At 40.7% G+C, this 14,209-nt stretch overlaps 1 protein-coding gene across 7 annotated transcripts in view; it reads left to right on the top strand.

Moving 5' to 3' along the window:
* PRC1 (protein regulator of cytokinesis 1) overlaps nt 1–13,434 on the top strand; it is a 121,013-nt gene extending 107,579 nt beyond the window's left edge. For all 7 annotated transcript variants that reach the window (XM_029574725.1, XM_029574730.1, XM_029574726.1 and 4 more), the window contains one exon: nt 11,837–13,434. In XM_029574725.1, the coding sequence (XP_029430585.1) occupies nt 11,837–11,914 (78 nt within the window). In that variant the 3' untranslated portion in view covers nt 11,915–13,434. The remainder of the gene's footprint in view (nt 1–11,836) is intronic.
* The last annotated feature ends 775 nt before the right edge of the window (nt 13,435–14,209 follow it).

Raw genomic sequence — 14,209 nt, 5'->3', positions numbered from 1 at the left:
GCGGCAGAGGGATCTCCACTGCCATGCTAACGGTAGAGATGTGTTTCTCTTCAGAGCATTTTTGGTTGTGACCATAAAGTTCAGTTTGTCTCATCACTCCATATTTTGTTCCAGAAATTTTGAGGATCACTAAGGCGTAACTGGGTATTTGCCCCCCAAAAACACAAAAAGAAAGAGGGAACAGAAAAATTATGCAAATAGTCTTTGTGGCTGAATACACACTCATATCAGTACATTGACTCCTGTTGAGTCACACCATATGTAATAAATGCAGCCGAACAACTAAAACTTAAAAAACGGTTAGCCATGTATTCTCAAAATTTGTCATGCCACAATGTCACAGCCACCTGAAAAAGAATCTCAACCCTCAGTTAAAACAGCAAAAATAAAATGAGCAAACACCTCCAAAGTTAGTCCATATCTTCACTCTGGAATATGCAAATTGCAGTCATCTCATATTTCCTCACTGTACTGAAACTCGTTCAGGTAAACTCTAGCTGTATACGACAAAAGGGAAGGGAGAGGAGTGTAAAATAGGGAGCTTGATGGGGCTGTTTATATTTCTGTTCAAAAAAATTTCCAATATGGGGGTTCTCTATCTGAACATTTTATAATCATTGTATTTATCCTGCTGTTACCATTTGAGGTTTGTTTAGAAACTATCTTTTTCTTTCTACATATTCATTATATTTATCTCTTAAAACTTTTGTAATACGACTAGGGAAATTCGATATGAGCTGGAATGTTTCTGGAATGGGCTTCCCAATTAAATGGGAAAAAGTCATCGCACATTAAAAGGTCTAAGGGGGAAATTGGTTTTCTCCAAGAGACCCATATGTCTGATAAAGAACATGGCAAATTACTTAAAGGTTATTCCCAAGTTTTTTTTATTCTTCTGGCACCAATCAAAAAAAAAAAGGGGGTGGAGATATTGACTCTTAACCAGGTCTCTCTTTTTCCTTTCAAGATTCGTGGAAAGATTTGCATGGGAGGATTATGGTAAAAGGCACCCTTTTTGAGAAGGGGCTGATATTGATTCCCATTTATGCTCCCAATCAATATAATCGCTTCTTTTTTATGAATATTGTGACAGTTACTCTTCACTAGAAGGTGGAGCTATGATCTTAGGGGGAGATCTTAATTGTTTTGGATCCAGATCTGGACAGATGTTCAGCCACAAAATTGTCTAAATTGCAGAAACATAAGTGAGTTCAATTCCTTTGCGATACTGTGTTCCTTTTGGATATTTGGCGAATTCTATATCCGGAGGAGCGCAATTTCACGCATTATGCAAAGGCTCTGAGTCGCTTTTCAATGTCGTCATTTCGTCAGATTGGAAATAGATTATTTCAGACCACTGTCCAGTTCTTTGCCGTAGGATAGTACTGACAGGGCCTTCTGGTCTATTTCAGTGGTGCATGCCGGAATGGTTAAGTCTAGATTCTGAATTTTAAAAAAGTTTCCTGCTCGATTCGAGTGAACTTAATTTTTTGGTCAGAAGGCCATAGACTGCTGTCCGGCCTTCATTATGACCACGGGCTTCAAAAAATGCCCGAACTGCACTCGCACAATATCGATCACTGACCCGCACGTCGAGTGTTTTGTGCCTAGGGCAGTCGCATGATGTTTCTTCCTTCCCACAGTGTGTGGAGATGACCGCCAAGAGCAGAAAGGCCTGACAGGAAAAAATGGAACATCATTTCCATACACTACTTATGCGTCAACATCGACCCAATCGTCTCCAGCTAGAGTGTCAAAACTATTAGTTATTCGTAAATGTCGCACAGATGGCTCCAGAGACAGACTATCCCCGACTCAGTCTGCAGCACTGGTAAAATCGACATCCGGGCTTGAAAAAGCCACGGAACATAGACAAAAGCATCATCGACTTTGACGCCAGAGGCCTTACTATTACCAAGAGAACCATCACCAAAAAGATCTAGTCTACAAGGACTGTCGAGGCCTACTACTCCAAGGCATTCCCCACCTCCAAAGGTGCCGGGCATAGAGCCACCACAGGGCCCTGTGGAAGAGCCGATGACGCCTTCTCTGCCACCACCTATAGCTGCTCTGACTTCACCAGCTATAAGGGAGGAACTGGACGGATTTATCTGCCAGGCAGTGAGAGAAGCTCTCGGAGATCTTTGTCCATCGACACCTCTGGAGCCGGTGCTGGCTCCGATGCCGATACTGGATTTGTCAATATTCCAGCCACTGATGTCGAAGCTTGATGCCCTGATCAGAGCTCTTCCAGTGCAGCCTGTCACTCCTATTCCAGTCGTTGACTATGATGCTTCTGGTACTTCTCCATCGTCTGAACCTCAGCCAGGACACTCGAGACTCTCCTGACGAAGAATTCCGGTCTCTCCGTAGATACCATTCTTTTCACCACAAAAACCATCGATGCCATTGAGACCATGTTTCTCCTCCAAAGCATACTCCATCGGATTCTTGGGAAGATAGAGACACAGACACATCTTCAGATGACTTCATGTCTGAACCGTCCCCTCCTGAAGACAGAAAAGTCACCCCCCCCCCCCCCCCCCAGAGGATCTGTCTTTTACCACTTTTGTAAAAGAGATGGCTGACACTATTCCCTTTAAACCAGACAACAGACCTTAGAGGTTCCACAGTTTGTAGACCCTCCTAAGGAAGTACTAGCAATTCAGATATGAGGTCCTAGTAGAACTACAGCACAGATTATGGGAACACCCATGCTCAGTTCCACTGGTAAATAAAAGGATGGATATCACCTATCTGGTGCAGCACATCCCCGGCTATCAGAGGGCCCAACTTCCACATCAATCTGTGGTGGTGGAATCTGCTCAGAAAAAATCAGAGTATACCCTCATTCATAGACTCCACCAAGAAAAGAACAAAAGTTCTTGGACACTCTGGGCAGGAAAGTCTTTCAAGGCTCGATGCTTACTTCCAGAATAGTCATATCAACTTTATATGATGCAATATCAGCACAACCTCTGGAAGCAGATGCAACAACTAGCTGAGACTCTGCCTCAACAGTATCAGGACTCAGCTAATGACATTATCCACAAAGGTTTGGAAGCAGGCAAGCATGAGGTCCGTGCTGCCTATGGCAGTTTTGAAACCTCTTCATGAGTAGCGGCAACTGGTATCTGTGCACGTCGTTGGGCCTGGCTCAAGGCTTCAGACCTCAGGCCTGAAGTTCAAGAAAAGCTGGTAGATTTACCTTGTGTGGGCAATAAACTTTTTGGAACAAGAACAGTAGCCCAACTTAAAGAGCACTGTGAAACTCTGCATCAACTATCTATCCCACAAAATGCTTCACCTGCCTCACGCCGCATGGCACAAAAGGATACCAGAAAAGCCTACTATAGGCCATGTAGGTACTATCCACCAGCACCCCGTGGTAGAGCATCAAGACCACTGCAAAGATCCCAGCCTAGACAACACAGGGCTTCTAGGCCTCAACCTCCTCATCAAACAAGCCCAGTATCAGGCTTTTGAAAAACAGCCAGAGGACAACAGCCACCAACCCCAAACCAATCATACCAGTGGGAGGTTGAGTCTCTTTCACACCCATTGGTCAAATATCACAACAGATCAATGGGTACTATCAATTATAACACAAGGTTACCAACTGAATTTTCTCAAGTACCAAAAGACTCTCCATCAAAGTCTCTTTGGATACACAAGGATCATATCTCTTCTGCAAGCAGAATTATCCACCCTTCTGGGAGCCAGGGCTGTGGAACCGATTCCCCGACCTCAGCAGGGCAGAGGATTCTACTTCTGTTTCCTAATTCCAAAGAAGGGATGGACCCAAAAAACAAAATAGGCAATGTAAAAAAAAGCCATTATTGTAGTGGAGACTTTTTTTTTTTTTAAATCACTGTCCGACTCTGGCCGAGTTTCGCTGTTCATGTAACAGCTGCCTCAGGGGCTTAGGCTCTCATGTGAACTTAGGACCATTGAGGAACCATCCAGCTTATAAATCAATATTTAAAAATGATCCGCAGTGGGAGCATATCTTGGTTGCTATGAATAAATTATAATCTCATAGACTCCATTCGTCTAATGGTGCCTTCACTCCACCAACCAGAGACCACAATCCAGAGTCTGGCAGTGATTTAAAAAAAAGTCTCCACTAAATAAAGATTGAAAAAAACTTTGGCATCTAATCCTCTTGTTTTCCTCATTCCAAAGAAAACAGGAGGCCTATGTCCCATCCTAGACCTCCGAAATCTCAACAAATTTCTACAGAAAGAAGTTCAGAATGGTCTCTTTGGGCACCATGCTTCCCCTTCTTCAAACAGGCTCTGTTCTCTGGATCTACAGGACGCTTACGCTCACATTCCAATATTCCGGCCTCATCGCAAGTTTCTGCGTTTCATGGTGGGTCATCAGCATTACCAATACTGGGTCCTGCCATTCGGATTTGCCTCAGCACCCAGAGTGTTCACAAAGTGCCTAGCAGTAGCACATTTGCACAAGGAAAGTGTGCATGTTTTTCCGTACCTGGATGACTGGCTCATCAGAAGCCAATCTCAGCAAGGAGCTCTCACCTCTCTCAGGCTCACAATCAATCTGGTCCATTCGCTGGAGTTTCTAATCAACTACCAGAAATCCCACCTCATCCCATATCGCCTACTGCAATTCATCGGAGCAGAGTTGGATACCGTAATATCAAGAGCCTTCCTCCCAAAAGTCCGGGCAGAGACACTCCCCTCATTACACTTTGCGCTTAAAGAAACCAGCGACAGCACATCAGTTTCTAACTCTACTCACCCACATGGCCTTCATAGTTATGTCACTCCTATGGCCCGATCAGCCATGAGAATAACCCAATGGATTTTAAGATCACAGTGGATACAAGCCAGTCAACCGCTGTCGTCCCCAGTTCAAATAATCCACCAGCTACGTTCATCTCTCCTATGATAGGCGAAAAAGGACAACTTGCACAAAGGCCTACCTTTCCAACAACCGATTCCGCATGTGACTAACTACAGATGCATCCACCTTAGGTTGGGGAGATCACATAGACAATCTCCAAACTCAAGGTACTTGAACAAAACTCGAAGCAAATTTCAAATCAATTTCCTGGAGCTTCGAGCTATACGTTATGCTCTACATGCGTTCAAGGACTGCCTTTCACTCAAGACTGTTCTTATACAAACAGACAACACGGAAGCCATGTGGTACCTGAACAAACAGGGAGGTACGGGCTCGTATCTCCTTTGTCAAGAAGCCACACAGATTTGGGACTCGGCCCTGACACATTCCATATTTCTCCAGGCCACTTATTTGGCAGGCATTCACAACTTAATTGCAGACTGCCTTAGTCATCAGTTCCAACCTCACGAGTGGTCCCTGAATCCTTTAACGACCAGGATATTTCAACGTTGGGGTCAACCAACAGTGGACCTCTTTGCATTTGCGCTGAATCACAAAGAGGACGGATTCTGCTCCCTGCACAAACAGAAACCAGTTGGCCATGGATGCCCTTGCTCGCTCCTGGTATTCAGGCCTTCTATACATGTATTCCCCGATACCGCTAATAACCAAAATTCTAGTGAAGCTACAATAGGACAAGGGGTCGATGATACTCATAGCCCCATATTGGCCTCGACAAATGTGGTTTCCCATACTTCTTGACCTCTCGATCAGGGAACCAATTCGCCTGGGGACAACTCCCACTCTCATAACTCAGGATCAGGGCAGGTTGCACCATCCCAACCTTAAATCCCTATCTCTAACAGCCTGGATGTTGAAAGCTTGATCTTGCACCCACTCAGTCTTTCAACTAATGTCTCAAGTGCTTGTAGCTTCACGTAAGCCTTCCACGCGAAAAAACTATACTTCGAAATGGAAAAGATTCACCATGTGGTGTGCACAAATGTATTGACCCTTTTTCCTGCCCCACATCATTTTTACTAGACTATCTATGGCACTTTTCAGACTCTGGTCTCCAGACCTCATCAGTAAGGGTCCACTTAAGTGCAATCTCAGCTTACCATCATACAATAGGAGATACACCAATATCAGTGCAACCTCTTGTCAGTAGATTTATGAATGGTTTAATTCACCTTCAACCCCTGATACGGCCACCAGGGGCGAGTAAAGACATATTTAGTAAGAGCAATGTTAACCTCAGTAGCACACTATATTGTTCTGTGCCAATAGCGGACATGTAAAGCTGCAACATGGAGTTCTCTTCACACCTTTGCAGCTCATTACTGTTTGGACAAAGGACGACAAGATTCAGCCTACCGACAATCTGTCTTAAAGAACTTATTTCCAGTATAATCCCAACTCCTTCTGCATCCAACCTGCTGTAATTTCAGGCTGCCTCAATTTTTTCCAACAGTACACAAATTGTTGGGCCTGTTGCACAAGTGGTATGCTGTTGGTCCACTACAAATATTTATTGATTTATTTTCTATACCGGTGTTCAGTTTACATATCATATATTTATATCCATATATATATTGTACTCTTGTATTTAATTAACCTATCTCTTTTTATTTCCTCCTATCCCAGTTCATCAGCCCTGTTAATTGTAACTGCATCTCTTCATCACGTTTATTTATGTTCTTGGTTGTATTCTTCACACCCCTGTTTATGTAAACCGACATGATGTGAATGAGTTCATGAATGCCGGTATAGAAAAACCTTAAATAAATAAATAAAAATATCACATCGGTTTACATTCAACAAAAGAGCAGGAAATCGGGAGTTTCCATTTATTTATTTAAAACTTTTCTACACCATTGTTTAGTGCACCATCACAACGGTTTACAGTTAGGCACAAATATGTTTAATTTGGTTTCTAAATTATCCATAGGGTGCCAGTATTATACGGTTATATAGTTCAATAATATACTCTAAATGGGGAATGGGCGTGGTTACCATTTATGTTTATACTGTCTTTCTAATTTAATACTTAAATGTGAGAAATAATAAAAATAAGCAATTCTGCTTTTTATTGGTGACTTTCTGCTTTGTGTATGTGTTATTCAGCTACCTCACTGTGAAGTTTTTTTGAAGAGCCATGTTTTTAAGCCTTTTTTGAAGAGTTTTAATTCTTTCATTAGTCTTAATTCCAGTGGTAATGTGTTCCATAATAATGGTCCTGCCAAAGATAGTGCTCTCTAACTTGGGTCAACTTTGCTGTTTTGACTAAGGTTATAGATAGCAGAGCTTTATTGGCCGATCTGAGACTTCTTTGAGGGACATGTAATCATAGTGCAGTGTTTAGCCAGTCAGCATTTTCGTCATTTATTAGTTTATGAACTGTGCATAGTGTTTTAAATTGAACTCTGTTCTATTGGGAGCCAGTTTAAATCTGCAAGTGTTTGGGTGATATGATCTCTTCTGCCTTTACCAGTAAGTATTCTGGTAGCCGAGTTCTGTAGTATTTGCAGTGGTCTGATAGTGGTATATGGTAATCCTAGGAAAATTGTTACAGTAGTCCGTGCTGGCAAATATTAATGCTTGTAGTACTGTACAAAAGTGTTCCAGATTTTAATAAGGGTTTTAGTCTTCTAAGGACCATTAGTTTGGCGGAGCCTTCTCTTGCTTTTATTGATATGCATTGCTTAAGGCTCAGTTCCATGTCTATAATTACTCCTAGGTTTCTAGCTTTATAAGTTAACTCTACTGATTTGTCATTTTTAAGTCTGGGATTTTGAATTTTCAATGTTTTTCGTTCAAGATATATAAATTCTGTTTTTTCAATGTTGATTACTAGTTCCATTTGGTTTAATTTTGTCTAGGTATAACATTGCAAAATTCAGTTTTTTCAATTTATTCTTCAACTGGTAGAATTAATTGAATGTAGTCAGCATATATGTAGTGTATGATACCTAGCCCAGCCAGTAGGTGGCAGAGGGGGAGCATGTAAATGTTAGTCGCCAAGAGTGCTGAACCCTGGGGGACTCCTGTCTTTAGTTTGATTTTGTCTGATATTGTGTGTTTATCTATACCTGATAAGATCTATTGTTAAGATAGGATATGAACCATTTAATTGTTTTGTTTTGTAATCAAATTTCTTCCAGTCTTTTCAATAGTATGTCATGGTTTACTGTGTCAAATGCTGCGGACAGATCTAGCAGTATCATGATGTAGTGTTTTCCACTGTCAAATCCGCGAAGTACGTTATCTGTTAAAGATTAGTAACGTTTTGGTGCTATAGTGTTTTCTGAAGCCATGTTGTGATGGGAAGAGTATGTTGTCTAGATGTTCTGCTAGTTGCTTTTGTACTGCTTTTTCTATTAATTTTGTGATCATGGGCAAGTTTGAAACAGGTCTATAGTTACTTAAGATGGTTGGGTCACTGTTTTTCTTTTTCAGAATCTGTTTTATTTCACTGAGTGATAGGTTAATTATTTTGGTTAATGTGTGTCAATTTTATGTGGTGCAGGATTCTGTTTTTTATCATGCATTCAACTTCGGTCTGTGATACCTCGTCGAATGTGGAGAATTCACATCTTTTTTGCATCTAATACATTGAATATTTGTAACATGGAGATGGTTAACAAGGGAGAGGAATGCAACATGGAGATGGTTAACAAGAGAGAGGAACATTAACAAGGTCAATGTGTAGGAGCTCTTATCATACAGTAGTCAGGGGTTGGATTTACGTCTTACAATTAAAACACAGGCGGAAGGACTTCTATTTTAAATGGTCAAGCTCAGAAATTATAATCTTACAATGGAGTCTCAATGGTTAGTGAGAGGTTAACAGAATATTAAGGGTATATTTTGGTTAATGGGGAGCTGGTTGTTGACTGGGCTGTAGGGGTTTGTTCTGGTGTGGGAGTTCGGTCATGTTGCTGCGAAGGCTTCAAGAAATAGGTTTTAACTTTTTCAAATATGATTGACAAATATGACTCAGCCTGTAGCTTGCTAATCCAGCCATATGTGAAGACTAGCATCCTGCTTGTCCTGGGATAAAACAAAATTGCGGCGTTATCCCAGGACAGCAGGATTTATTTATTTTATTTATTTAGAAACTTTTATATACCGGTACTAGTGGGGACATCATACCGGTTCACATAATAACTGAAAGCTTGGAAAATACATTTCAACAGGGAGAATGTAACTGGGCGGGGGGTAAACCAAAAGGCAGTAGGAAGGATAGAGAAACAAAGTCATAACCAGAGAAAACAATTTACAATGAATGTCTCCTTAATATAAGGAGAGGGCGGTCACCTGAAGGGGGGGGGGGGGGCGGACTATGAAATGGAAGGGAAAAAGTTATTCTGTGTAGGTATGGTTGAACAGAAGTGTTTTTAGTTTCTTTTTGAATTTAATTGCACAAGGTTCAAGGCGCATGTGGACAGGTAGAGAGTTCCAGAGAGCCGGACCGGCAATGGAGATGGCACTGTCGCGGGTGGAGGAGAGATTGAGCCATTTTCAGGGATTGGACATGTAGGGTGGCTTTGTTGGTAGATCTGGTGGCTCGGGTGGACAGGGGGGCAGTGAAAGGGAGGTCGAGCCAGTTGGAGTTGTGGGTGTGGATGGACTTGTGTATTATGGTCAAAGTTTTGTAGTGTATACGGGAGAGGATGGGGAGCAGGATGTAGTCCTCACAAAACCTACCCGCCACCCCGCGGAGTTTGATCCGATCCATTTTTTATTATTTTGATAACGCTTATTGCTACATGCGAGACTGAAGGGAGACCCCAGTGGCTCGAGGGATCATGGCATGCTGGGCATGCTCAGTGTACCAGTCAAAAGCTTCTAGAAACTTTGACAAAGTTTTCCATGTTAGGGCTCCGTCAGTGACATTACCCATATGTGAGGACTACATCCTGCTGTCTTGGGATAACACCTATGAAAGGGCAGTTAGGGAAGATAAGGCCAAAATAGAAAGACTTAATTCTTTGCTTTTGAATATTGGGAAGATACTGTGCCTGAAATGGTATTTAATGGTTATGATTCGGAAGAATTGGAAAAAAAAATCACAGTGAACCTGGATGATGTAATAGAGCAAAATGACAAACTAAAGAGTAGCAAATCACCTGCTCCAGATTACAAGATAAGCAATTTTGCTTTACAATGGCAGCATTCTTTGTCTGCCTTTGAGGGGGAATCCCAAGTTTGTGTCCGGCTTGAGGAGTTGACTTTCATGCTCTTCATTCCTAAGGGGTGACATGCTTTCTTCTTTCTTTGGTCTATGGTCAGAGATGTTTCATTCCTTCATGCACTGTATGGAATTTCTGCATTTTACAAAGATTTCTTAACTTACCTATAAATTCGCAGTTACGCAAGATAAGTGCTCTCTGAAGGGTTGGAGTTTTGTCAATGGCCCTTTTCAGTGTTTAGTATAATGACTTTCTTCACCTTCCATATCTATATCTAAGATTTACAAATTTTTACAGTCTGTGTACTAAATCTGTCTATAGTTCTTTCGCAGTGAAATGGGCAGCAAATCTCAATCTCCCTAATGAAGGAAGATCTGGAGGACAGTGATAAATTAATGAGACAGGCATTGAAGGGGTGGCTCTTTGGGAAGTTCACTTTAAACTACTTCATAGGATGAGTTTTTGGCCAAGTAAGGCCTTTGTGGCACACACATCCTCTATAAGTTGTTGTTTGAAATGTGGCTGTGAGGGTGCATCATTGTTTCATTACCTTTGGGAGTATGTTCAAATTAATCTCTCTTGGAATTCTGTTAGATTTCATTGAGTCCATTCAGCTGTTTACCTGTTCTTGGTCTCAGCTTTTTGTATTTAGGTATAATTTTCAAAAATTCAGATGCACCCCCTCCCTCGACATATCTTGTTACTCATCAAAGGATGTTTGCTAGCTCAAACTAATTCTCCAAGTTGGGCCCTAAAGGTGTCAGCCAACACTGTAAAGGTGGACAGTTGTATTTACAGATGTTTGTTAGAAACCAATCTCGTTAAGGGAGAGCTGGTGAAATCTCATGGTAGATGTCAGGCAATCTGGCGTCCCTTTACTGACTCTCTTCATAGGTAATGTCAAGGATTATAGTAATACTTCCTTATGTGAGAAGTTTTACATTTGTTATGGTGTTTAAATCTCAGTTGTCAGAATGCCCCCCCGATGCTAAGGATAATTTTTGCATTGCATTCATTGTATGAAAAATAGTCCTATCAAATTTAATATGGGTGTTCCCTTTACCATGGGTGGATCGCTTCTTTCATTATCTGGTTGGATACACTGCCGGGAGGGAGGGATTGGGAAGGAGATAGGTTCATAAAATTCTTAGAGTACAAAAAATTTTTCAGAATGTGAAACATTAGTGTTATTTGAGATATGTAGTAATCTGTAATGTATGCTGTATTGCGAATTGTATGCAATTTTCAGTAATTTAATAAACATATTACAAACAAATCAATGTTGACATTCTAGCAAAAATTATACTTGCTGCACAGTCAGCAAGGAATCTCTTGACTGACTAGAATGGGATTTTTGGTTTTGCTATGAAGTTTCCATTTATTAATCTTTCCTAAAAAAAAAAAAAAAAAAAAAATAGCATGGCAGATATTCACTAGCCAGAAATGGCTATAAACTGATTTGGCACCAGTTTTTAGTGGGTCATGAAAAGGCCATTAAGCTTAAGGATGCCTTGTACACTGATGGTGATTTAAGCCTATCTGGAAAAGATCATTTTTCCTGCTTTCCCATCTCAGACTAGTGGACTTCACCATTATTTTTTTGTTGGTATTTTATAATTTTTCTTTGCATGGAAGCTACTCCAAAAACCAGAATTTGCAGTGTTGGGATCATGTCAGATTGCATAATGTACTTCTGGAAGTAAACTCAAGTTGGTTATATTTTTTATTTGCTTATATTGACCTGTATTTTATTTTTTTTCTTCTTTCAGCGCGAACTTTCAAAGGCTTCAAGATCTAATGCCACTTCCAGAATTCTAAACTCCACCATTACTAACATCCCATCCTGAGGGCTGGAGTTCATGGCAGCAATGTGGGATTAAGAACCCTGTAATAAAACTCAGTGGACCCAATTTAAAGCAACGGTGCATATCCATACTGTTTTATGGTTTTAAAGTCTGCATTTGATGTATTTTCTGTTAAGCAGAATAACCCCCATAGAACAGAGTGCTTCTGGGAAGGGCACAAGTCACCATGTAATGTACTACTGCTGCTAATCTGGCCTCACTGGCATTTTCAACAATGAGGATAATGGATGGACCAATTGTTCATAGCATGTGTTAATCCTAATCTCATCCAGAATAGCAACTGCCCTTTTAAATCCAGTGAAAACTACACATCCACCGTTTCATCTTGGATATGTAAACCATGCAGTGCGTGCATCATATCTGAAGAGAACCAATACAAGCTGATGCTAAATGGCAAAGCACCTCATGACAATCTAGTTGTTCTGGTACTATATAGAATAATGCACCCTCTGTCCTTGCCTCACGTTTCACATTACTGAAACATTCTTACACTGGAAAACATTAGCAATTGTGTAATCGGTTCCAGTTTCTTATAGGAGCAGTTTGCATTTAATGACTTGTACAAATGTATTTTATGGCTTTTGCTCACAAGTGGGTTAACGTGTGTATGGTTTTAGTTAATCATGAACAAATTTGCACCTTGATATCACTACAGCCTATCATTACTTTCATATTTATTCTAATTTGCTTCAGTATACTGTTCATTCCATGCAAAATGTTCTCTGGAGAATAGATTTGACCAGCAAAAGTCTGAATTACCTCCTTTTTATATTTGTATAAACTGTTAATTGGTGGGGGAGGGGGGAATGCTGGCCGTGAGCTGCTGCTTTCCCAAAGAATGAGACACTCCTGACTTTTCAGGATTGTTTGATTAAACATTTTATCTTAATCTGTTCTTTTTCCTTGGAAGGCCGTGGTGAGAATTCCTGCTAGATTTCAGGTTAACTTGTTTTATATAGTGTACCCATAATGAAGGCCAACTAGTGAATTGCAAACAGTCTTTGATTTTATTCTTAGCCTATTTGGCGCTAAGAACCAATTGGCTGAATTTAAATTTGCTGTCATGGATACAATGTACTATAGAAAGTCCTATTTGGTAAATATTGCTTCCAGAAAGTTTAAATAAAGCTTTGTAGGTAGGCACTATTAAATAACTGGAGGACACACTCGAATCCCTAAATGTTAGGTGAAGAAGGTTATGGTACAAGATGATGGAATTTGAAAGCAGCAGATGCCTTTCATCTGACTGACTTTACTGACATCGGAGTAGTTTTACCGTAAGAATATACTCCTTCCATATGATTAAATTGCACAGTTAAACCAAACACTTATCTTCCTGTCTTGAAGCAGTAATATGGCTTCTTGTCTTACCTGCTTTGCTTCGACATTATCATATTTGTACCTATTTTGTTTTCAACTAATTTTAGTCCTAGTTGAGTGTTAAACTATGGCCCTTTAAAAAAAAAAAAAAAAAAAAAAAGTTAAGGATTTTTTGCAATTTTGTACAGATATTATAGAAAATATTTTAATGGCTTATGTGGAATAGATTTTATTACAGCTTGTTCAGTATGTTTGGGCCTTCTGATATTGTACAGTTCTTTGTAAAATAAAGATATTTAGGTATTTTAAAACTGTTAATCTGATGTTTTTTTTCATGCACCCTCATCTATCACACATTCTGGAGCGACAGCAATAAGCCTTGGAAGTTTTGGTGGTGGTGGGGTTTGCATTTGCTTTATTAAAGGCTTCTGCTGCCAGAGGTGAGCTGTTAAAGACCTCCCCACAGAAACAAGTAAGACTGAGGAAGGAACCTGGGCTGGAGACTTGTAGGCCCTGACTGTGCAGGGCTTTCTAAACGTCCTTGTGTGACCCCACTGCTGGTTGGATTTTCAGATCATCTCATCATTACTGTTTGATTTGCTTCTTTGGATCTTTTGTCTCAATCTTATTGTGAATATCCTCAAAACACCTCTAGCTCTGGGAATCCTTGGGCTATCCTTGCACTCTGAGAGACTGAACTGGTAAAAATTTTTCTGTCGCTAAGCAGGCTGAATTAGCCAGGCTATTTGGGTAACATCAGGGCGGCGCCCTGGCAGACATCCATATCTCCAAAGTAAAATTTTAATCTGCTGTGCCTGTGGCGCTTCCCACACAAAGCGTGAGCCAGGTCTGTTGTTTTTTTTTCTGTGCTCAGACATGGATGTCACTCCATCTGTCTCTTCACATCTCATATCTTTCTAATTTCTCTTTCAATCGCATTAGTGATTCCCCAAACAG

Source organism: Rhinatrema bivittatum, chromosome 13, assembly GCF_901001135.1.
Source record: "Rhinatrema bivittatum chromosome 13, aRhiBiv1.1, whole genome shotgun sequence".
Classification (NCBI taxonomy): Eukaryota; Metazoa; Chordata; class Amphibia; order Gymnophiona; family Rhinatrematidae; genus Rhinatrema; species Rhinatrema bivittatum.
This window is presented reverse-complemented; position numbering and strand designations above follow the sequence as displayed.